The sequence below is a fragment of the Gymnodraco acuticeps genome, unplaced genomic scaffold (genome assembly GCF_902827175.1).
Source record: "Gymnodraco acuticeps unplaced genomic scaffold, fGymAcu1.1, whole genome shotgun sequence".
Classification (NCBI taxonomy): Eukaryota; Metazoa; Chordata; class Actinopteri; order Perciformes; family Bathydraconidae; genus Gymnodraco; species Gymnodraco acuticeps.
In genome coordinates, this window is record NW_022990509.1 from 227 (window position 1) to 27015 (window position 26789).

General features: G+C 41.1%; 1 protein-coding gene across 5 annotated transcripts; it reads right to left on the reverse strand.

Annotated features, from left to right (window-relative positions):
• Window positions 1–494: 494 nt before the first annotated feature.
• On the reverse strand, window positions 495–25065 carry slc26a5 (solute carrier family 26 member 5; the record flags this gene model as incomplete). 5 transcript variants are annotated; one of them, XM_034226950.1, is given in 7 exon segments in its annotated part: window positions 495–676; window positions 6280–6390; window positions 13979–14118; window positions 15225–15513; window positions 23267–23342; window positions 24867–24899; window positions 24986–25059. In XM_034226950.1, coding segments are annotated over 4 exon segments (591 nt in total), but the record flags the coding sequence as incomplete, so codon positions are not given.
• Window positions 25066–26789: the final 1724 nt, after the last annotated feature.

Sequence of the window (26789 nt, forward strand, 5' to 3'; positions counted from 1 at the left end):
AATAAATACTTAAGTAAGTAAATAAGTAAATAAATACATACTTAAGTAAATAAATAATTAAATAAGTAAATAAATAAATACTTAAGTATATAAATAAATACTTAAGTAAATAAATAAGTAAGTAAATAAACAAGTAAATAAATATTTAAGTAAATAAATAAGTACAAAATTAAATAGATGAATACGTGAATAAATAAATGGGTGAATAAATAAATAAACAAGTAAATAAAAAAACAAATAGGTAAATAAATATATATTTAAAAATATTAACACACAGCCGAAAGAAAAAATAAAATGCACCCCCTGGCTCCGGTAACAACAATTTGCAAAGTCTACACAATGCCTAAATCTAATAATATAAAAATGAGCTGTTTATGGGCGATATCGAGGTCACATCCAAGCATCGAACAATAAGCCAGTGCAGTAATTACTGTTACAGGTGTATGACAGCATCTCTAGTCTCTTTCTGTGTGAGAGCTGGTCCCCTCACTCACCTGGATGATTCCCACCAGCGTAGTGAGCACGACGGCCACCTGGACCCTCCGAGCGTCCCGGGCCTCCACGTCCAGGACGGCAGACATGTTGGATCCGTTCACCGGCGGGAAGAAGAACATGGAGTCCGGAGCCTCCCTCACTACCACACCCCCGATCATCAGACTTATCACTGCAAAGGTACCTGCAGATCACACACACACACACACACACACACACACACACACACATACTGTCATATGGTATGCTGATAGGCAGTGGTGGAAGAAGTATTCAAATTGTAGTGGAGTAAAATTACACTATTTCCCTTTTAGATGTAGAAAGTAGCATAACAGGGAAATACACACACACACACACACACACACACACACACACACACACACACACACACACACACACACACACACACACACACACACACACACACACACACACACACACACACACACACACACACACACACACACACACACACACACACACACACAAGTGAAAGAAGTGTTGAAATTGCAGTGGAGTAAAATTACACTATTTCCCTTTTAGATGTAGTGAAGTAAGATAAGAGATAAGATAGGACTTAGTTACAAAAAAATAATAAACACGGCAGCATAATAATAAAACTGTACACTAACAGAGCAGTAAAAACCTCGTTAAGCGAAAAGGTTACTCGCCCAGCTCTTGAACAGCAGCCCAGTTATTCCCTCTCACTCTCTGCCAGGAGTCAAGAGGATCATCAATTACTCAGCTAGAAACTGGGTTAGTTTATTGAGCCCATTTGTTCTTTTGGTATGAAGGTAACACCTGAAACTACGACGGCTTGAAGCCCTTTTCTTGGAAGTGTTCAGATTGCTGAGATGAAATGTCCATATCGTGCTGTCACAGATCAAACACCTCCTGATTTGAGGAAGTGAGAACAGATGGAATGACGAAGGATTTGATATCAAAGAAAAGTATATCATATAGAAATAAGTTTATTGTGGTGATTTTTGATTATCAGGATAATCATAATTATCTGCTTTCAGATGTTTTGCTCTAGATCGTCGTTGTTTTGATTATAAATTCTTTAAAACATGCTCATATTTCAGTTCCTATTTTATGTTTTGTCCAGAGAGAGATTGTTCCTCTGTCATTGTGGAAGGGCTGTATAGAATATATAATGTTCTTGGTTTTCTTTCAATCTTAGCACCCAATATTCTGGCGAGGATAATCATTTTCTTTTCATCCAATGACTTTTGTGTAACAAGTGAATACGTGGATAGTAGGGCTGAACGATTAATCGATTTTGAATCGGAATCGCGATGATCAAATCGCAAAGCCTGCGATTTTTTTAACTTTTGTTCTTCTTGTGTGTCAGTCATCCACACCAATCAGAAGTGCTGTGCTCCACATGTACCAGCCATTGTTAACCAATCAGAAGTGGCCCATGATAGAAGGTGATAGACAGATTGATCCAATCACCTGGCAAGTATTTTTGAAATACTTTTCTAAATGGCTTCCAATGGAGCTTTAGATGCTTTGGTGAACCATCTGAGTCAGGTTAGTAATGCTCCATCACATGTTTCTATTACAGGGTGAGTCTTAAACTGAAGCTTGACTTTAAAGCAACCCAACGGAAGTTTCATGTAAGTTTAGTTCTTTCACTCGTAGCTCGGGCTGCGGGGGCGCTAGAGACGGGAGCACGTTGATACGACCTTCCTAGCCGGAGATATGGCCGCATTTTACAATAAACTTCCGTTGGGTCGCTTAAAAACAAATATCGCAAATCGAATCGCAATATCCGTCAGAAAAATCTCAATTCGATTTTTTCCTAAAATCGTGCAGCCCTAGTGGAATCTAGTGTAGTCTAATGAGCTGTGCCTGCTGTGAGTTGGCAGTTTAAGCTCCTTAATACACTGTTCATGGCTCTGACTGTGGAGAGCAACCCGAGTGTGCTAAGGACTATTTGTAAGAACACTGACTTGTTGATTAAAGTTCCATATTAATAGAAATAGCAGAAGAAATTAAGCGGAGCCCAAAAAACAAAGATGGCAACTGCGTGACTACACACAGACTAAAAGACTCCTACTCAAGCTGTAACTATAATACAAGTACAGATAGCTCCTGGGGATTTACGCCTATTTACATAGTTTGTTTGATTTGCATTGGAACATTATGCCAAATCCATGTGTCATGACTCTGGACAAACAGTGTCTTATCAGCCTCAGGAAACTGTGGCAACTCCAGAGCAAACAATGAAGACAAACATCACTTTGTCTTCACATATTTGACTTTAGCCACACTGAGGTCCATGCTGGGAGCTGTACAGTATCACGGTGAGCCATGCACTTTAAATGTGTGTGTGTGTGTGTGTGTGTGTGTGTGTGTGTGTGTGTGTGTGTGTGTGTGTGTGTGTGGTCTAACATTACTATACTTGTGGGGACCTACATCTGTTTACACAGTCACGTGTGGGGACTCGCCTCCCTCATGGGGACAACATGGATGTCCCCATGAGGGAATCATTAATTTTAGGGTGAAGAGTTGGTTAGGGTAAGGTTAAGGTTAAGGGTTAGGGTAAGGGTTAGGTTAAGGTTAAGGTTAAGGGTAAGGGTTAGGGTTAGGCATGTGTTGGTTATGGTTAAGGTTAGGATAAGTCTCCAGGAAATGCATGTAAGTCAATGTAATGTCCCCTGAAGTGATGTATACATGGTGTGTGTGTGTGTGTGTGTGTAAAGGTCATTTGGCCAGCACTTGAACAGTAGCCCAGTTATTTCCCCCTTGAGTCTCTCTCTATTTGCATGATATCACGTGTTTGTAACCATGTAGAGCTTCTTTGAGGCCACTTAACACAACGTTCTCACTTTGATCTAAATCAGCTTTTCATTTCAGTCATTTTCAACCAATTAAGAGCCGCTGTTGTCTTTTCAGCCGGTAAATAGAGAGCTTGACAGACATAACAACTGCTATGTGTGTGTGTGTGTGTGTGTGTGTGTGTGTGTGAAAAGGTCATTTGTCCAGCACTTGAACAGCAGCCCAGTTCTTTCCCTCTCTGCTATAAATCATGTGCACACAAAAACGTCCCATCAGGCCAGACACCAATTTAAAGTTCAGATTCGACTATTTTTTGAATCACCATAAGGCAGGTTTAGTTTGTTGTGCCCATGTTCATAAGGACTCGTAGCTCAGAGCTGACATTTGAGATCACTAGAAGCTCTTTCTAGGAGTGGGGAGGGGTGTTTGGTTTCACAATCCTGTGTCTCAAGTCAGCTGAGGACACGTTGGTTAATGTTTTTCCTTCTCAAACAATGCATATATAATATTAAAAACTGAAAGAACATGCGGTAAGATATTTATTGGACAGTCGGTCAACTAAAGGTCTGGATTGCTCCACATGTGGAAGTGGTGAACATTCTGCTGTTGTAAAAAAAATGATGATTATCAAGGAGTTTCCGGAGAGTCTTTCCAAGCCAAGAAAGTGTTAGGAATAATTCAGTACTGTGTTTATCTTCTCTAACATTAACCCTTGCTAACCCTTTTCTAGGACAAATGTAAATTAAACATTTTTTCATTAATGTTTATTATTTTTAATCGGTCATATAATAATCAAAGCCTTGAAGGAAATAAAGCCATTTAGCAGCATTGGAACAAGAACCACATCCTAAAGTATTTGGCTGTGAAATATAGAGGGAATGAAACATCCATATAAATGACATAGAACAGATATAAACACAAAGCAAATTAAAACAATTAACAGTCACTATTTATAAAATACAGTATATCCGAAAACTATATTGATGAAGTGACGGAACATCATGTGATCAATGCAGGTCCGTTTAGGAAACACATGATGTAGAACTTCTTCGTGTGTAGAGCACAGATGTACTTGTTGCAGTTGCTGCATGAAGTCTGTGTCTTTGAGTCCTTTGAGGGTCCACAGACCTCACAGCTGGCTGTGGGGGTCTTCTAGAAGCTGACTGTGGGGGTCTTCTTGTGGCTGCCGCTGGCTGTGGGGGTCCTAAAGCAGCTGGCTGTGAGGGTCTTCTTGAAGCTGACTGTGGGGGTCTTCTTGAAGCTGGCTGTGAGGGTCTTCTTGAAGCTGACTGTGGGGGTCTTCTTGAAGCTGACTGTGGGGGTCTTCTTGTGGCTGCCGCTGGCTGTGGGGGTCCTAAAGCAGCTGGCTGTGAGAGTCTTCTTGAAGCTGACTGTGGGGGTCTTCTTGTGGCTGCCGCTGGCTGTGGGGGTCCTAAAGCAGCTGGCTGTGAGGGTCTTCTTGAAGCTGACTGTGGGGGTCTTCTTGAAGCTGACTGTGGGGGTCTTCTTGAAGCTGACTGTGGGGGTCTTCTTGTGGCTGCCGCTGGCTGTGGGGGTCTTCTTGCGGCTGGCTGTGAGGGTCTTCTTGAAGCTGACTGTGGGGGTCTTCTTGAAGCTGACTGTGGGGGTCTTCTTGAAGCTGACTGTGGGGGTCTTCTTGTGGCTGCCGCTGGCTGTGGGGGTCTTCTTGCGGCTGGCTGTGAGGGTCTTCTTGAAGCTGACTGTGGGGGTCTTCTTGAAGCTGACTGTGGGGGTCTTCTTGAAGCTGACTGTGGGGGTCTTCTTGAAGCTGACTGTGGGGGTCTTCTTGCGGCTGACTGTGAGTCAAGTTCATCTTCCAATTTGCTGTCAAATTCTGAGTTGACCTCCACATCATCCTCATCTTCAGAAATGTCTTCCTGTTCCACTTCACCGTGTTCCTCTAATGCATTCCACTCACTCTCATCCTTTATTAGCTCCAAGGCTCTGAGCAGAATATCTTTTGGCCATTTTGTTGGTAGATAATTGTAGTTCTGCACTACACTGTAATGTGAGGTTATGTCTCTGTTTAGTCCCTCCTCCGGCATGCAGGTGCGAGGGGGACAGTGCGAGAAAATGTAAAATGTTTATACATTTCTGGAAGATCTAAAATGTTTATAATGTTCTAGGATAGTTTTGTGTACACACTACAAAGGGTAAAGATCAAGGGAAAACAGGATCGAACAGCTTCTCTGTGCATACGATTGTGTGTGTGTGTGTGTTTCTGTGTGTGTGTGTGTGTGTGTGTGTGTGTGTGTGTGTGTGTGTGTGTCTTTAGTTTGTGTGTTTCTGTGTGTTTTTCTCTGTCTGTCCTGGTATTGTATCCGGGATTGACCCGAACCTCTTATGAGGGACATAAATGCGGGTGGGCATTTTTTCATAAGTGGAAATATCCTTATATATTTTTTTATTCATTGAAAATGGAATTCGGGTCAATTGGACCCGAACACCACACAAGGGTTAACTGCACTTGTTAGCATACGGAGCACATTAACTTATAATAGTAAACAAAAGCAGTACCTCCAAGGCCACATCATTATTTATGTGACCGTGTTATTGTGTAAAAAAAGACACACTTAAGGTGGGGTAGGTCATTCACTTCAGAAACACTATTTGTTATATTCCATGGAATGCTCTTAACATCCCGATAGCAATGAATACATTAAATGCTTTGACAATAACACATCTGTGGAAGCCGTGGCGCTGTAAAAAGCACGACCAATCATTTGAGCCGGCCCGGCTAAAGTAACTGGCTGTCAGCCTTCCATCTGTGCACAAACTTATCTCGTGCCCTCATTGGTCATGTGCGCGTTCGTGTGTGTTGGAGGCGGGGCTCTGTAAGGAGCTGCGTACTTTCAAAGTCTAGCGCACTCGAGTTGCTTTCTCCATTCTTACCTACCCCACCTTTAATGTATAAAGGAATCACCCTAGGAGGAGATTTATGACCCAGAGAGCAAACCTTCCTTCTGGTTTAATTCTCACCTACTGATATGTGTCTGGACGTGCCGAAGAAGGTGTAGAGAAGGACGGGGTAGAAAGAGGAGTACAGACCATACACTGGAGGCACAGCAGCCAGCATGGCGTAAGCTAAACCTGTGGAGAGGAAGGGGGGAGAGGAGAGAGAGGGGGGGGTTCAAATAAACGTTACAGTGCCAGAAGCCATACAGATTGCATCAGAGCTGCAGAGATAACAAAACAGAGACAGTGTGACGCTGAAAACAGAACCGCAGGAGCCGGCAGATGGAGTTTCACACATTAAAACCTCATGTCAGTCCAGATGAAACGAGCCGGGCTAACGTAGCTTGTGGCTAATGCTGAGAAATACTTAACATTTCTAGCTTTATCCGTCTGTTTTTTAAGATAACATACAGGGGTGACACATGAATTAGGGCGTGACGCTACATGGATGCATCAAAGGTTATTCATAAATTACCATCCATGCTAGGAGGAAATATCTATTATGAAATCATGAATGTGTCACCATTTCCCTGTCAGTACACCTCGCCCTTAATGATTCAAACAGTGCTTTAACATGAGTAATGGGGCACTTTATGGTGAACAACAAGTTCCTTTTTAAACGTTTCTTGTAAATAAGGAGTAGATTAAGTAAGGGATAATCTGCAGCGACGCGGTCATTATGGGGAAAAGAACACCGACAGGCTGATCAGGAGCCCGACGCGAAGCGGAGGGATCTAGATCGGCATGAAGGTACATTAAAGGCATGAAGATAAATTCCCATATTTCAAAACAAAGCACTTCATGAATGATTATTTGTGTCTGGAACCTTCGTTTATTTGCATGAAGGCACATTATCCCGCTTATTACACGGCCACATTCTCAACAAAGTAACGTTATGACTCCCAATATTAATTGAAATGCTTTTATGGATTTAGAAAATGATTTTATTGATTTAAAAAATAGTTGTATTGATTTAAATTGACATGCATCCGCTAAGAAAAGTAGTCCGTTGTTACCGTTTGAACTAACGTAGCAACGGCAGGAACGGCTTCGATAGCGTTTTTGAGGAGCTTTTTGATTACAGATTTGAAAACATCGCTCCTTGCTTTAAAAGTAGCACAATTCATGATGTCAAACCTTGGGAAATATCTAGATATCCCTGCCCTAATGCCAAAGGAACTGGCAACTGAATATGTGTCGCCGTTTGATGTCTCTGTCTGGACCGCTGCGTAAAAAGGAGGGTTTCTGCCCCGTTACGGCCCGTCCACACAGCGGCGTGCGTTGAAGCTTTCAACGCTTCTGCCCATTCACTTTGAATGGGGTGACGTCACTTTTAGCCGAACTGCATCGTGGGAAGCGACGTGGGGCGTTGCTGGCGTTGCTCGCTTCAAAAGTTGAGCAATGTTCAACTTTTGACGCCTCAGCAGAAGCGTCAGCCAATCGAATCATATGCCAGTACAAGCTCTAGCCAATCAAACCGCTGCTTGTGTGTCAGGGGCGGGAGATTCATGTGATTGGTTGTTGGTCGAGTGTCAGACACGCCCGCCGGCAAGCGTCAACGCACGCCGCTGTGTGGACGGGCCGTTACTTCTCCGCTGCTTTCTTGTCCCTCTTGTCTTTTTCTTTTCTTCACTGGGGACTCATCAGCCACTAACCATTCCTCCAAATTACTGTGCTCTCCAAATATATTAAAATGAATGTTAAAATCCTCCATGTTGCTATCACACGACAGCGGAAAACTAAAGACAATCAGACAGTTTGCTTGCTTTTCAAACTGTTACGGCCCGTCTACACTACAGGCGTCAAAAAATGCTTTCAACGCTTCGCCCATTCATTTGAATGGGGTGACGTAGGATATTTTCAAACTTCGCCGAACTGCATTGTGGGTAGCATGGCAAGGCGTTGCAAGCATCGCGAGCGTCTATCGGCGTCAAAAGTTGAACAATGTTCAACTTTTGAGGCTCGATGCTTGCTCGAAGCTGGCGTCAGCCAATCAAATCCCGTTTATGCAATTCCCGCCAGTACAAGCGCTAGCCAATCAAACCGCGTGCAAGCTGGGAGAGCCGGACCGCAGTTCATTTCCTCATATTCCAAACGAGAAATTACGGTAGCAAATCACCTGGTTCTTTCCGACTAGAACTATTTACCGGGATACAAACCGGAGGAACCAGGCATGGAGAGAGGTGGCAGAGACAGTGGGTGAAGCAGGCATGGAGGGAGGAGGCAGAGACAGTGGAGGAACCAGGCATGGAGAGAGGTGGCAGAGACAGTGGGTGAAGCAGGCATGGAGGGAGGAGGCAGAGACAGTGGAGGAACCAGGCATGGAGGGAGGTGGCAGAGACAGTGGAGGAACCAGGCATGGAGGGAGGTGGCAGAGACAGTGGGTGAAACTGGTAGGTTTTCGCCTGTTTGGGGATTTTATATCCAGTTTACTTCGTTGTAACATTGCTATTGCTTTGTATGTCGGGGGCGGGAGATTCATGTGATTGGTTGTTGGTCGCGTTGCTCGCAAAAAATCGCCAAGCTTCAGACACGCCCAGCTTCAAGATGTGTTGATGCCTGTAGTGTAGACGGGCCGTTACATTTTAAAAACAGTTAGAGCGTCTCTTGTCTTGTCAGTTTGAAAAGCCAACGGCAACTGCTTGCGTTTTTGAGGAGCTTTTTGATTACAGATTTGAAAACATCGCTGCTTGCTTTAAAAGTAGCACAATTCATGATGTCAAACCTTGGAAAGTATCTAGATATCCCTGCCCTAATGCCAAAGTAACTGCACACTGAATATGTGTTGCCGTTTGATGTCTATGTCTGGACCGCTGCGTAAAAAGGAGGGTTTCTGCCCCGTTACTTCTGCGCTGTTTTTCTTGTCCCAGTTCGAAAAGCAAACTGCATGCAGTTTGCTTTTCGGCCCAACTGTATGCAGTTAAATCGACCGGACTTCTTTCTGAAGATGTGAGCGTCCTTAACAACGGTCAATAAGTCCTTGACAGCGGTCTGTCTGTTCGGTATTAACAACGTGTCACGTGTTCTGAATTGACCAATCAGAATCGAGTATTCAACTAAGCCATGTAATAATGAACATTAACATGTCAAATTGTATAGATATCGTCTCATATAATTTGCAGGCCCTTGAATTTAATAAAAATCAAGTCGAAATCGTATTGGGGTGGACTTTGTGAAATCAGCAAATATCCATTTGTGATGACGCCGCACAGCTGATCGTCTGACAGCAACCAGATCAGTGCATGCGCTGCATCGTCCAATCAGTGAGCGATACACAGTAAGGGGGCGGGGCGAGTGTCTGAGAATTTCACCGGAGGATGGTCTGGTAGTTCCTCGATTATCGCTCCTCCGTTATCACTCCTCGATCCTCCGGCAAAAATAAGGCCACTGGGGGTCCTTCTCACTTCGATTAAATGGATTCCTTGCATCCCTCACTTGCGTCGTTTCCCTGCGTTTAGTCCCTCCCACCAGGGAAGCATGGAGGGACGCAAGGAAACCACGAGAAGCAGGGAAATTAGTTTTAAGAGCAATGGGACCTCCTTTCCTCCGGAGCGTCACGTAAAGCGACGTCCGTTTGTGATGACGCTGCACAGCTGTTCGTCTGACAGCAGCCAGCTCTGTCCCCGTTAGTTCCACACACCCCCCGCCTCTGTTAGTACACATTTACTGACACAAACATTTGTATCATCTGTTGTAGACCCAAATAAATAAAATAAAATAAGAACTAATTCTCAAAAAAGATAAACGCCATTCTTAAAGTTTATAAACGAACAATAGTTTGATTAATATTGATTAGAGTGCACAATAGAAATAAAATAATTGAGAGAAGAAAAAGAGATATGTTATCTATCAAAACCCAGTTAGATTAACATTCATTGGATTGCACACTTTGTTTGTTTGTGTGGATATGTAGCACATTCACATTTTAATAGCACTTAATGACTGACTGAATGGAAATGACAATAAATGAAAATGTAAAACGAAAAAAGCGATCATGAAAATGTTTCCAAAAAATGAATAAAATGATTTTTGACCACTTTGTTGTTCAGATATATCACATATTTGTAACTAAATGAAACATGAATTGAAACAAAACACGGTATAAACTGAGGAGTGACTCCCGTGAGGTTCATGTATTTTCTTCACTCTGCTCTCATGTCAAGAAGCATCAGTTCAGTGCATGCGCTGCATCGTCCAATCAGTGAGCGATACACAGTAAGGGGCGGGGCGAGTGTCTGAGGATTTCATCGGAGGATGGTCTGATGGTTCCTCGGTTATCGCTTCTCCGTTATCACTCCTCGGGCAAAAATAAGGCCATTGGGACGCTACTCAAGATGGCGCAGACAAATCAACTTCCGGTGAGACCGAGACCGAGCGAGGAAATGAAAAATAACCGAAGTGAGACGCACCCAGAGATTGATTTATAAAGTTGACTTTGATTCTGACCACCACAGAACAGCTTTACCGCTTCCTGCCTAATATTTCCCTAAAGGGTCTTCGAGCACCTCATAAAGCGCTTGAAAATCAAATGTATTGTCATTATTATTATCTGCAAAATATCAAATGGTTGTCCAAAGATTTGATGTTAAATTGTATCCTGATAAAACTCGTGATTTACACCCGTACAAATCACGTGCATCAGTAGGGAGACTTTCCTCATAGGGTGTAAAAATCTACTGGAGAGATTTAACGTTTTGAAGTGAGTTCATGTCTCAGAAGGACTTCAGAGAGCACTGACCTTGTGGAATTAAAGGCCCCCTATCAAACTGTTTTTCATCAATATATTACAGGTGTCAGATATATCCAGAGCCTGTCTCTGATTGGCTGAAACACCAAACAGATCATTGCAGCATTACCCATAATCCCCTCTGTTTCAGCCCTGTTTCCAAAGTGCTGATTCTCTGTCTGTTACTTTAGATGAAAATAAGGAGCCCCTCCCCATGCCCCTCTGAGAGACATTTGGTTACAAAGAACTCAATAGTACTTTTCCCGTTTAGTTCCGTTAGTGCCTGGAATTTTAAGTTCACACCAAAAAGAGAACTTAGTTCAGAGAACTTTTACCCCCATTTCAGTCCCTGCTGATTGGCCGGGCGGATTGCAAACCACGCCCCGTAAAACTCGGAAAGGTTTTTTGAAGCCGCCATTGTATTTGCTGGCATTAGCATTATTAGCATTAGCATTAGCCCCACGCAGCAACGGAGAGAGACTAACTAATGGCAACACAAAATAAAACATGGGAGCGGTGGAGATGAGGAGGTGTCGGCATTCTGGCGATTTACTCGGAAGGCTTCAGTAGAAGCTGCTGGGAGTCCCAGCAGCTTCTACTGAAGCCAGTCCCCAACTCCGGGGTCTTCCGGCCGGGGACTCCGGGTGGCAGTATACGCCGTGAAGTTGTTTGCGGCCTGCCAGTAAACCCAAAGCAGAAGAAGAAGTGACGTCAGCGGCTTCATTTGCGTAATCTTCCCTCAGGGACTTATTCTGGTGTGAACGCGATCTGTACTTATTTCCATGTGGTACTAAAGTGCTGGGAACTAAGTGCGTCAAAGTACTTGGTGTGAAAGCGGCTAATGATGCTCTAGGACAGAGGTGGGGAACCTTTTTCCTCTCAAGGGCCATTTCAATTTTTTAAACATCCTCCGAGGGCCGTATAAATCATTGACCTCTGCTTAAAAAAACTAAAATCACAGCCCATTCATTTGGCCTTTCTTTCATGCTGTGCAAAGAAAGAGCAACCTCTTCATCCAGATATCTCACCATGACTCGCGCATGCACGTGCACGGTGTGGCATGACCACCAAAACAGAAAGATATGGACACAAGATGTTTGCAAATGTGTTTAGTTTCCTATGTGGACATGATTTAAGTGGGGGGGACCTAACCTCCTCTAGGGCGGTCCGGGGGGCATGCTCCCCCGGAAAGATTTGTTTTTAAATGTTGAAGTTAAAAGCATCAATCTGAGAGCAACATTAGGAGCTCTATGGAAACATCTCTCAACATCCAGATGAAACAGAACTGGAAGCAGATTTATTTTTCTTTATGGATATTTTACAAATCACTCTCCTTTCAAACTGTATTCTTGTTTATTAATAACAACTTTTTTTTACTGTCATATAGTATTTTATACCTGTTTACTTTATTCTCTTGTTTTTTGATAACTATAATGATCATATAAAGATGTGCCTTTACCTCACTGGTTGTAGAAAAAGCTTCTTATATTCGTTAGCAGCTAGCTAACCAGATGCTAATAACAACACAGTTATTGACTGTATGATCAGAATGACAGATGAGCAGATCGCCACTGGGCTAACAGCTAAAGACACAGCCACGCAAAAACTGCGGCATGTGTACGGCTCCTTATGGGTAGGCCGGGCCCTACTGCAATTGTTGGCCGGAGCGACGTTCTGGTGCTCTCCGTCAGAATTGCACCCCTGTCAGACGAGACATGTACCACGTGATGACACGTTAGGCTCGTGTTGTGTTCAAGGACCCTGACCTTGGCCAGGAAAAACAGGCACTCGCTTGTTTAATTTTTTTGCGGTCTAGATTTCTTTAATTTTTTTCTTTTTTGCGTGTTTATAAATTACCTCGAGGGCCACACCAAATGGTCTCGCGGGCCGTATATGGCCCGGGGGCCGGAGGTTCCCCACCCCTGCTCTAGGAGGAGATTCAGGTGATAAGGTGGGGGGGGTTACCTTGGTTGGTGATTGGCTAATGGCTATACAAGCCAAAAAATCGTTATGACATCACAAAGTGGCCAAAATCTGATCAGCTCATTTTCAGACAGGTTTTTATAGAAATGGATCAAAAAGAGAGAGAATCTTTGTTCCTGAAACTTTCAGTGTCTCTTTCCACAGAGGGGACACATGTTGATGTAGAAGAGACATGAAGAAGAGGGGACACATGTTGATGTAGAAGAGACATGAAGAAGAGGGGACACATGTTGATGTAGAAGAGACATGAACAAGAGGGGACACATGTTGATGTAGAAGAGACATGAACAAGAGGGGACACATGTTGATGTAGAAGAGACATGAAGAAGAGGGGACACATGTTGATGTAGAAGAGACATGAAGAAGAGGGGACACATGTTGATGTAGAAGAGACATGAAGAAGAGGGGACACATGTTGATGTAGAAGAGACATGAACAAGAGGGGACACATGTTGATGTAGAAGAGACATGAACAAGAGGGGACACATGTTGATGTAGAAGAGACATGAACAAGAGGGGACACATGTTGATGTAGAAGAGACATGAAAAGAGGGACACATGTTGATGTAGAAGAGACATGAAGAGAGGACACATGTTGATGTAGAAGAGACATGAAGAAGAGAGGACACATGTTGATGTAGAAGAGACATGAAGAAGAGAGGACACATGTTGATGTAGAAGAGACATGAAGAAGAGGGGACACATGTTGATGTAGAAGAGACATGAAGAAGAGGAGACACATGTTGATGTAGAAGAGACATGAAGAAGAGGGGACACATGTTGATGTAGAAGAGACATGAAGAAGAGGGGACACATGTTGATGTAGAAGAGACATGAAGAAGAGGGGACACATGTTTATGTAGAAGAGACATGAAGAGGAGGGGACACATGTTGATGTATAAAAGACGTGAAAGTGGATTTTGCCTAATTGGTGACCTTTAATGTTGTTTTCTTAGCTCGATTTGATGTTTTGAAGTGAGTGCATGTCTCAGAAGGACCTCAGAGAGCACTGACCTTGAGGGAGTTGCACGACTCCGGTGCTGAGACCTGAAACCACGTCTGAAAACAGGTACTCCTTCACAGGATACGACGGCAGCCAGGTGAGGATCGGCAGGAAGCTGAAAACCGCTGCCTTCGCTCTCTTTGAAGAACACCTGTGGAAGAAGGGAAGGGGATTAACTCTTCGGTCATTTAAGGAAACAATAATGTCGACTGTTCCTGTGACTCGTTTGATTCAAATCATTTACGGGAGAAATGTCGAAGCATATTGTTACCTGATTTACCTCTAAATATGAGGGCAATAATTCTGTTTAACTTTGAATTGTTTGACAATTGAAGTGGTCAAATGCTAACTTACTTCCGGGTTTTAGGACGCGTCACTGTGGCACTCTATGGTGTTTATTTGTCAGATAGTTTACAGACATTTACCTTCACAATCAACTTGACATAATAAATACTTTATAATTGTTTATTCTCTACTGTTTTTGACTTCTATGTGCAATGCCTTGTTTTACATGCTGCTGTAATGACTACATGTCCCAATTTAGGATTAATGAAGCTTATCTTGTCTTATATGACAAACTGCAGGGGGTTGAATTTAGAGGGTTGTGCATAAACGTGTGCAGAGGACTAGGGCTGAACGATTAATCGATTTTAAATCGAAATGATGCAGTTATCAAATCGCAAAGCCTGCGATTTTTTTGTTGTTGTGTTTTTTTTTTTGTTCTTCTTGTGTGTCAGTCATCCACACCAATCAGAAGTGCTGTGCTCCACATGTACCAGCCATTGTTAACCAATCAGAAGTGGCCCATGATAGAAGGTGATAGACAGATTGATCCAATCACCTGCCAAGTATTTTTGAAATACTTTTCCAAATGGAGCTTTCCTAGATGCTTTGGTGAACCATCTGAGTCAGGTTAGTAATGCTCCATCACATGTTTCTATTACAGGGTGAGTCTTAAACTGAAGCTTGACTTTAAAGCAACCCAACGGAAGCTTCATGTAAGTTTAGTTCTTTCACTCGTAGCTCGGGCTGCGGGGGCGCTAGAGACGGGAGCACGTTGATACGACCTTCCTAGCCGGAGATATGGCCGCATTTTACAATAAACTTCCGTTGGGTCGCTTAAAAACAAATATCGCAAATCGAATCGCAATATCTGTCAGAAAAATCTCAATTAGATTATTTCCCCAAATCGTGCAGCCCTACAGAGGAGTCCTTTACAAATGAAGCGCTCTTGTATTATCTTGATTATAAACTGACCTGAAGTGCTTTGCCAGCCTCTGTCGGAGCGTGGTGGAGTTTTCTCTTCGTTTGAGAACGGTTGAACGTATGAAAGCTTCATCGTAAACCGGACGCTCGACCCGGTACATCAGCGTGGATTCTGCTTCCTCCCCAGCTGCAGCTTCTTCCTCCTCCATAGCAGAAGATGTAGTTTGTATTGAATAACAGCGTGTGTGTGTGTATTTCTCTCCCCTCTCGATTATCTCTCACGCTTCATCTCCTTCAGCACCCGGTATATCTTCATTCCTTCAGTCTGCACTTCCTGTTTCTGCAGAGAAAGAAACACAAGCATGGTTCAACATGTTCAAACGCTTAATGTCTCAAGGCCCGGGGGCCAAATCCGGCCCGTGGTGGATTTAATTTCGGCCCGCAGGATAATTTCTAATGACTATTAGATCTGGCCCGCCGGTATATTGCACGCACACCTTCACTCCATCCTGAGGGTCTCCTCAGCTCAGAGCCTGAGCCCAAACATTGATGACCTTGCACCCAAGATGAGATGCCAAGTATCTGAGCTAGCATCACAGAGCAGCACTGAGTTCAATGGATGTTTCCTTCTGCACTTTCTCTCTCACGACAACAGGGCATGTTTGGTTTCTCTTTGAGGGGAATAGTTTTGTTGAAGCTGTTGTTGGCCTGTGGGAAAATGTACTCATAAGAAATGACTCTGGAAAAGCTGCAGATAGATCCATAAGAAATGAATGCAACTGATTATTTAATGTTTAATGTTGTTTTTATAGGCATTCATTTAAGCTTTGTTAGTTCCAGGTTTAATATGTGCAATAAGTTCAATTTAATAAGTTTTGCTATAAACATTGAACCAGTCCGGCCCTCGACTAGTAACGATTTTTTTATTTTGGCCCACTGTGTATTTGAGTTTGACCCCTATAGTTAGAGCTGCTTTCAGATTACTCCCCATGCTCGTCCTCCTGGGTGTCTTTATTTTATGGTATTTTATTGTGTCTGGTTGTATCTTGTATTATTATTCTACACTATGTTGTCTTTTTCATTATTTTCCTGTTGTTCTATTTATCTTTTAGCCCTGTCATGCATGTTGGTTAATCTGTAAAACCCACTGAGACAAACATGTTTTGTGATATTTGGCTAATATAAATAAACTTTGAAAGGCTTCTTTTTTTCTTATATATACTTGCCGCTAATGTTTTATATTTTTAACTCATGTAATGCCTGACAACAAAGCTTCTGTGACAAAATAATTCCCCAATTTGGGATAAATAAAGTATCTATCTGTCTTAAGTCAAAGGCTCCTCCAACAATGCAACATAAATAAGAAATAAAACACATTTTAAAATCAATAAAACAGTGCAAGAATAAACTTGACCAATGTGCAAGTAATGCAGATGAAGTAAACTATACAAGATACAATACAATAGAGCATGTTGAAGGTGACCCAGTAAATGCAGGAGTCTAGAGAGAGGCGAAGTCCCTCCCTTTCCGGGGGAGCTCCATGGGACCTTATTTCGGAAAAATATGCATTGAAGTCAATGGAGAGAGAAAGATTATCTTTCGATCCCGTTCGAATTCTGCCACGAATTACACACATGATGTTTGTCAATTTCAAAGATAATTTTGCTTGTCAAAAAAGAATTTCAGAATGAGGCGGAAAGTATTAAACGAGGTGAAAATCACTCCAAGTCTGGGCATGTTGAGAGCTGTACATACACACAAGGGGAGTTAGTCGGTTCCGTGAGAGCCAGCATGCGGGACCGGGATTCTGGGATTTGTAGCCTTTCTAGTTGCGTATTTTTCCATAGTCTTATATTTCAACAGTTTTAAGACAAACTGTGACTTTTTTGACATGGAAATTATTTTTTAAGATTCGTGGCACAATTCAAACGGGATCGAAAGATAATCTTTCTCTCGCCATTGACTTCAATACATAATTTTCCGAAATAAGGTCCCATGGGTCGGAAGTAGATGGGCGGGACTTCGCCTCTCTATATACATGTAAGGTAAACGAGAACAAAATGTACAATTATATACCGTTTATTGTAGTAACAAATCAATTGTAGGGTGATGCAAACAGCCGGTGTGCAACGTCTAAAGTATTTTCCATATTTGAGATTTTTTTTTATTTTTTAAATGAATGTCTCCTATTGTAGAGTTTACGTCCTGTACGAGCTTACGTAAGCTGTAGAGTTTACGTCCAAAAGGCAACACGGAGCCTTTATTTGGCAAAGGCAAGCATAGCAAATATTTGATTACGGGGATAGCCTGAAGAAATATTAACCTTACTGGCAATCCACTGGTGAGGTTCAAATGCAGACAGAAGGAGCTGGTGTCAATCTTTAACAGAAAGTACATCACTAAAGTGTCTGTGTCTGACTTTAAGGTCAATTAGCATCAATGGGTGATGCCAACAACTCAATAACGCTTTTTGCAATGAATGAATTAAATTACCATAATAGGTGTTTAAATTGATGATAAAAGTTGTTTGTGTGGCAAAAAGTACATTAAATGTGATAGACCTAAAATGCTTAAACTGCTGGCTAAAAATAAACGTAAATACAGTAGGATTGTTATTCACGTCGGTGGTAATGATGTTCGTATACGCCAATCAGAATGCACCAAACTTAATGTGGAGTCGGTGTGTAGTTATGCTAAAACAATGTCGGACACCGTAATCTTCTCTGGTCCCCTCCCCAATCTGATCAATGATGACATGTATAGCCGCATGTCATCATTTCAGCGCTGGTTGTCTTGGTGGTGCCCAGCAAACAATGTGGGCTTCGTAAATAATTGGACAGCCTTCTGGGGAAAACCTGGTCTGATTAAGAGAGACGGCATTCATCCTACTTTGGAAGGTGCAAATCTCATTTCGGCAAACATTTCAGGGCTTTGTGGACTTAATCCATGACAAACTGGAGTTGAGACCAGGAGGCGGAGTCGCAGTCTTACACGCTTCTCTGCGCTCTCTCCTAGGCAGTCATCCATAGGAATCCCGAACCCAATAAAATACCCAATATTAGCGGTGTGTATGTCTGCCCAAGGACAAGTTAAGGTAAAACCTAATAGAGGTGTCATACATAATAACCTAATCAAAGTAAATGTAACAACTACTACAGTGCAACAAAACAGGAATATTAAATGTGGTCTCTTAAACATAAGATCTCTAGCATCTAAAGCAATATTGGTAAATGATTTAATATCAGATTATAATATTGATATATGCTGTCTCACTGAAACTTGGTTGAGACATGAAGAATATGTCAGCATAAATGAGGCCACTCCACCCAGCCATATCAATACTCATATTGCCCGAGGCACGGGCCGAGGAGGTGGAGTTGCAGCAATCTTTGACTCAAGTTTACTTATCAATACTAAACCAAAATTAAATTATACCTCCTTTGAAAGTCTTGTTTTTAGTCTTACGCATCCGACCTGGAAAACTTTGCAGCCAATCTTATTTGTTACAGTGTACCGTGCACCAGGTCCTTATTCAGAATTCTTATCAGAATTCTCTGAGTTTTTATCAACTTTGGTTCTTTAAAACAGATAAAGTAATTATCGTAGGTGACTTTAATATTCATGTTGACGATGATAAAAATAGCCTTACTGTTGCATTTAACTCTATATTAGATTCTGTTGGTTTTTGTCAGAGTGTAAATAAACCAACCCACTGCTATAATCACACTCTCGACCTTGTTCTGACTTATGGTATTGAAATTGAGCAACTATTAGTCGAACCGCATAATCCTGCTTTATCCGACCATTTCTTAGTAACTTTTGAAGTACTGTTACGAGACTACAAAGCATTAGTCAAAAGCTCCTGTAGCAGAAACCTATCTGTTAGTGCTATAGCCAAATTTAAGGAAGAGATTCCACCAATACTTAACTCGATAGCATGTCTGCATGTAAGGGAGGAAACTTATACAAAATGTACACCACCCCAAATTGATCATGTTGTTGATAGTGCTACAGATGCGCTGCGAATAAAATTAGACTCTGTTGCTCCTTTGAAAAAGAAGAAAATAAAACAACATAGATTAGCTCCATGGCATAATGCCCAAACCCGCAAAATAAAGCAAAAGTCGAGACAACTTGAAAGGATATGGCGTTCTACTAAACTTGAAGAATCTCGTTTAATTTGGCATATTACTCTCAATGAATATAAGAAAGCACCGCGTAAAGCGAGAGCAGCTTACTACTCTTCATTAATAGATGAGAATAAGAATAATGCAAGATTTCTTTTCAGCACTGTAGCCAGGCTGACAGAAAGCCACAGCTCGATTGAGCCTTCTATTCCCATAGCACTCAGTAGTAATGATTTTATGTGCTTTTTTAATGATAAAATTGTTACTCTTAGAAACAAAATTAATGACCTCTTGCCTTTGACCAGTATAGTGTTATCAACAGCTCCCGGAAACGTAAGTTCTAATATTACACTAGATAGTAAACTAGAATGCTTTTCAGCCATAAACCTTGAACAATTAAATTCAATGATTCTCTCTTCTAAACCATCAACGTGTATGTTAGACCCAATTCCAACTAAGCTGTTGAAGGAAGTTTTTCCATTAATTAGCACTTATTTATTAAATATTATGAATATGTCTTTATTATCAGGCTATGTTCCACAATCATTCAAAGTAGCAGTGATAAAACCGCTTCTTAAAAAGCACAACCTCGATCCAGAGGTTTTAGCCAATTATAGACCTATTTCCAATCTTCCGTTCCTCTCAAAAATTCTTGAGAAAGCGGTCGCAAACAGCTGTGTGATTACTTAAAAAACAATGATTTATTTGAAGATTTTCAGTCTGGCTTTAGAACACATCATAGCACAGAGACAGCTCTGGTTAAAGTCACAAATGACATTCTAATAGCCTCTGACAAGGGACGTGTCTCTATTCTTGTTTTGCTCGATCTCAGTGCTGCATTTGATACTATCGACCATGATATCCTATTGCAAAGACTAGAGCACTTAGTTGACATACAGGGAACTGCTTTGGACTGGTTTAGGTCCTATCTATCTGAACGCTCTCAGTTTGTACGTGTCAATGATGAATCTTCCACGCAAACCAAAGTTAGCCATGGAGTGCCACAGGGCTCAGTGCTCGGACCTATTTTGTTCACATTATATATGCTTCCGTTAGGCAATATTATAAGGAATCATTCTGTACATTTTCATTGTTATGCGGATGATACTCAACTATATTTATCAATCAAGCCTGATGAAATTAATCATCTAAATAAAATTCAAGACTGCCTTAAGGACTTAAAAACGTGGATGACCTTAAACTTTTTGATGTTAAACACGACCAAAACTGAAGTTATTGTACTTGGCCCGAAGAATCTACGAAACAAATTATCTAAGGATATATTAACCATGGATGGCATTAATTTGGCCTCCAGTGAGACTGTAAGGAATCTTGGTGTTATATTTGATCAGGATTTATCCTTTAACGCCCACATAAAATCAATTTCAAGGACCGCCTACTTCCATCTACGTAACATTGCAAAAATCAGGCATATCTTGCCTCAAAACGATGCAGAGAAACTAGTCCATGCATTTGTTACTTCAAGGCTGGATTATTGTAACTCTTTATTATCAGGGTGTACCAAGAAGTCAGTCAAGTCGCTTCAGCTGATTCAAAATGCTGCAGCTCGTGTACTAACCAGAGTTAGGAAAAGGGACCACATTACTCCTGTTCTGGCTGCCTTACACTGGCTCCCTATAGAACACAGGATAGAATTTAAAATTCTTCTTCTCGCCTACAAAGCCCTTAATGGGCAGGCGCCATCTTACCTTAAAGAACTCATTATACCCTACTGTCCTACTAGGGCATTGCGTTCCAAGAATGCAGGGTTGTTGGTTGTTCCTAGAGTCTCTAAAAGTACAATGGGAGCCAGAGCCTTTTCTTATCAAGCTCCACATTTGTGGAATCAGCTTCCAGTTTGTGTTCGGGCGGCAGACACCCCTATCCGTTTTTAAGAGTGCGCTTAAGACCTTCCTTTTTGATAAAGCTTATAGTTAGGGCTGATTAGATTCAGCCCCTAGTTTTGCTGATATAGGCTTAGTTTGTCGGGGGACATCTTACTTCTTCCTTCTCTCTGTCTATACCTGTGTACTCTCATGTTCCGATTAACCCAGCTTCCCCAAATGTCTTTCTTTTTGGTGTCTGGGGTCATGGATGATCCTGCGCTCCTCTGTCCTGGATCTTGAGTCGTGGCTGTGGTCCTGGATCATAGGTCCTGGATGGATATCCTCGTGGATTCATCTTCCTATTATACACACATGCATTTCCAAACATTTGGACTACCTATGTTGCAAATGTATTATCTTTTCAATTTACACACGGCATCTATTGCACGTCTATCCGTCCTGGGAGAGGGATCCCTCCTCTGTTGCTCTCCCTGAGGTTTCTCCCATTTTTCCCTTTAAACTGTGGGTTTTCTTCGGAAGTTTTTCCTTGTACGATGTGAGGGTCTAAGGACAGAGGGTGTCGTATTGTCATACTGATATTTTGTACAAACTGTAAAGTCCACTGAGACAAATGTAACATTTGTGATATTGGGCTATATAAATAAACATTGATTGATTGATTGATTGATCAGGGCGTGCAATGATTTTGCCTTCTTCACTGACAAAATTCAGAAAATCAGACAAGCAGTCAGTGCCTCTGCATCAGGAACAGCAAATGGGTTGTCCCTATCTCCACTTAACATCAATTCAGACATCATGACACAATTCCATCAGATTAATGATAAAAACCTAGAGGACATTATTCAACTTCTGAAATCCTCCTCCTGCTGCCTTGATATTATTCCAACAGGATTTTTCAAAGATGTTTTTCCTTGCATGGCCTCAGATCTACTTCGTATAGTTAACAAATCTCTTCACTCAGGTATTTTTCCACAGGCCCTGAAAACTAAAATAATAATCTAGATGCTTCAGTAATGAACAATTACAGGCCCATATCAAACCTCCCATTTCTAGGTAAAATCATTGAAAAAGTTGTTTTTCAACAGTTGAGTAATTTCTTGCATTTAAATAACTGTTTCGATGTGTTCCAGTCAGGCTTTCGTCCAAACCACAGCACTGAGACTGCTCTTGTAAAGGTCTTTAATGACATCCACTTAAACACAGACAGTGGCAGAACTTCAGTGTTAGTATTATTAGATCTCAGTGCTGCGTTTGACACTGTTGACCACAACATATTACTAGACCGACTGGAGAACTGGGTGGGACTTTCGGAAACAGTTCTGAATTGGTTTGAATCCTACTTAAAGGACAGAAACACTTTGTTTCTATAGGTAAATACACATCTGAGTTGACAAATATGACATGTGGGGTACCTCAAGGCTCCATCTTGGGGCCTCTTCTCTTTAACGTCTACATGCTACCACTGGCTCAGATAATGAAGAACAACAAAATAAGTTACCATAGCTATGCAGATGACACACACATTTACGTAACAATTTCACCAGGAGACTATGCTCCAATTCAAACACTGAGTAAGTGCATTGAACAAATCAATGACTGGATGTGTCAGAACTTTCTCCAATTAAACAAAGATAAAACTGAGGTAATGGTTTTTGGAGCCAAGGCAGAACGTATAAAAGTTATCGCTGAGCTTCAGTCTGCAATGTTCAAAACAACAGATAGAGCCAGAAATCTAGGTGTAGTCATGGACTCTGACCTGAGTTTCAACAGTCACATTAAAACAGTTACTAAATCAGCCTACTATCACCTAAAGAATATATCTAGGATTAAAAGACTAATGTCACAGCAGGATTTGGAAAACCTTGTCCATGCTTTTATCTTCAGTAGACTGGACTACTGCAATGGTGTCTTCACAGGTCTCACTAAAAGATCTATTAGAAAGCTGCAGCTGATTCAGAACGCTGCTGCTCGAGTCCTCACTAACACTAAGAAAGTGGATCACATCACTCCTGTTCTGAAGTCTTTACACTGGCTTCCTGCGTGTCAAAGAATAGATTTCTAAATACTGCTGCTGGTTTATAAAGCACTGAATGGTTTAGGCCCAAAATACATTTCTGACCTCCTGCTAAATGATGAACCATCCAGATCTCTCAGGTCTTCAGGGACTGGTCAGCTTTCTGTCCCCAGAGTCAGAACTAAACATGGAGAAGCAGCGTTCAGTTATTATGCTCCAAACATCTGGAACAAACTCCCAGAAACCTGCAGGTCCGCTGCAACTCTGACTACTTTCAAATCCAGGCTGAAGACTTTTCTTTTTGTCGCTGCTTTTAATTGAACTATTCATATCTTAGACTGCACTGTAACTTTTATCCATGTACTTTTTCTTTTAATGTTTATTTTATTAGCTTTTCTTTTTAATGACTGATTTTAAATGCCATTTTCTTAATGTCTTTCATTTTTTGTAAAGCACTTTGAATTGCCTTGTGTTGAAAAGTGCTATATAAATAAACTTGCCTTGCCTGCCTTACTCTGCTACTTTCAGAGGCAAATATCATGTGTTTTACTCCACAACATTTATTTTACATTCACACCTTGTGTATAGAAACAAATATGCTGATCTACTTTGTAGAAGTACTCAATCTTGTACTTGAGTAAAAGTAGAAGTACTCAGGTCTTGTACTTGAGTAAAAGTAGAAGTACTCAGATCTTGTGCTTGAGTAAAAGTAGAAGTACTAAGATCTTGTGCTTGAGTAAAAGTAGAAGTACTCAGGTTTTGTACTTGAGTAAAAGTAGAAGTACTCAGATCTTGTACTTGAGTAAAAGTAGAAGTACTCAGATCTTGTACTTGAGTAAAAGTAGAAGTACTCAGATCTTGTACTTGAGTAAAAGTAGAAGTACTCAGATCTTGTGCTTGAGTAAAAGTAGAAGTACTCAGATCTTGTGCTTGAGTAAAAGTAGAAGTACTCAGATCTTGTTCTTGAGTAAAAGTAGAAGTACTCAGATCTTGTGCTTGAGTAAAAGTAGAAGTACTCAGATTTTGTACTTGAGTAAAGGTAGAAGTACTCAGATCTTGTACTTGAGTAAAAGTAGAAGTACCAGTGTAGGAATACTCTGTTACAGTAAAAGTCCTGCTTTCAAAATGTTACTCGAGTTAAAGCACAAACGTTTAGGTAACTAAACATTAAAGTACCAAAAGTACTAATTTTCCAGTATGGCCTCTATCAGAAATATTACATATTTGTATTATAATTATTATTAATGCATTCATGTCAATGTTGCACTTGGTAAAGGTGAGGATTGTTAGTTGATTTATAGTAGCTACTAGTAACTAAATGTGTTAAATGTAGTGGAGTAAAAAGTAAACAATGTGCTTCCAAAATGTAGCAGAGTAAAAGTATAAAGCAGTATAATGTGAACATACTCAAGTGAAGTACAAGTGCCTAATTAAATGTACGTAGTTACATTTCACCACTGATTCAGACACACTTAACAAAGTATATGTTGGTGTTAACTATGATAATTTAATATTGATTTTGTGAATCTCTGACGCACTATTGAGCGTTTCCTTTACCTAACTAACGCGATATAAATACAGGAACACCAGTAACTGAACACATTTGAAATGAGAGGGGGAAAGCAGGGAAGATACAAAAACGACAATTTGTCCTCCTTTTTCCCCACAGCATTAAGCTAACAGGAAGATGCTAGTAAGGACTCACCTCCGTACTCCAGCTCCTTAAGGGATGCTGACTCTGAAGGATAATAAAGGCAAGGTTATAAACGGACCTCTTTGATTGAAGTGCACCGAAGATGTCCTTCGATAACAGTAGCAACCAACCTGTTCAGATACACAGATGGTCTCTACGTCGAGAAGATGAATTACTCTGAGAGAAATTCGTTTCCACCTTCCGGTCTGCACTAAGATAGACGTTGATTCCCGCGCATGCGCTCTCGTCTTCCTCCACTCAGTCTTGTTTTGCTTCTCACGTGAGCTTCAGAGCAACTTCAACTTATTTATGTATTCATACAAATAAAACAGTACGGAAAAGGATGAGGGCCACGTGAGAGTGTTATGGGGATGTGACTCAAAGTAAAAAAAACAAAATGAATTCTGCGGGAAAAAAAGTCAGATATCTTTTTCAGAAATAAAAAAAATACTCACGTTTTTTTCCTGAATTTTGCCTTTTTTCTCAGAATTTTGCCTTTTTTGTGTGTCCTATGTGATCTTCCTGAGATAACTACATAACTAGCCCTGGCGGAGTCTTAATACTTGGTCCTCCAAATTCCTATCAGAGTGAGAGCTCTTCACCGCACGAGGATGAAAGCAGCACCGACAGCGTGATGACGTAGGTGTAGTTGTCACGGGGCTCCCTCCTGTCCGGTGAATGTGGATTTTTCACATGCTCCAAATTAAACAATTTTGCTGAGCCCCCACCCGATGATACTCTGACTAACTGCCCACATTTTGAAAAAAAAACTCTGTAAATACAGTCTATGCAGAAAAACAAAGAGGCCATTTTAAAAATAAGCAAACAGAAGGATCAACAATGTGTGTTTTAAAGGTCACCTATTATGCAAAATCCACTTTTTCCTATCTCTTATACAAAAACATGTGTCCCCTGTGTAAAGAGACTCTTGAACCTGTCTGAAAATGACCTGATCTGATTATGGCCACTTTATGATGTCATGACGATTTTTTTGGCTTGTGTAACCATTAGCCAATCAGCAACCAAGGTAGACCTACTTGTGTATTTCTGTAAATGTGCTTAATGAATATAGAGACGGTATGATAGGCTGCCATTAGGGGGCAACACCAGTCAGACTTGAGGAGAGACTGTTGGGTTTAATCAAAGTGTGTTTCAACTGTGGTAATACGAGATATATACTGTATATATAAGGCAGTACAAGATCACTGTATTCATGTATAATATAAAAAGTAAGTTTTAAAGAGTGACCTGGTTCACCTCTGCATTAAATTCATAGTGTTCATATCTAATAATACTGTTAATTCTGTATATACTTTAGCTCTATCGATCATATTTATACTCATACTTATTACACTGCATCGTGCTGCTCCTCTTGCACGTCCGGTTAGAGGCTAACTGTCATTCCAGAATTGGAGGACATTTCATGTCCCCCATATAAAAAATCTAATAATCCATGCCCAAAATGCTAAAACATGCACTTGTTGTGTTAAACATACTTGTATTGAGACAAAATGTATATAAAGTTGTAGAAAAAGTGGTTTCAAAATATTATTTAAATTATCAAATAGCTCTCGAACATCCCCTAAAATGGCATTTTTCTCTTGTCCCCGCTTCTTGGTGACCAACTTGCATGTCAAATATAACATTTAAAATAGGGATTTTATTTACTATTTTTGGTATTATTCTATTGATATATGTCTCTTGTAATGGTCAAATCAATTTGTTAAATCATAAACATATTTTAGATAACAGTAATTTTGCACAGAAGGTGTGTCCCTCAACATGCGTTCAACCCTGTTACCCAAACCTTTTTTGATTGGCACAGGAAGTGAAAAAACTGTAAATCAGATGACACAGTGGAAAGGACATCAGCAAGCCATGTGCTCGTGCCATGGGTAGACCACAACTAAGTCCTCTTTTATTTTTCATATGTTT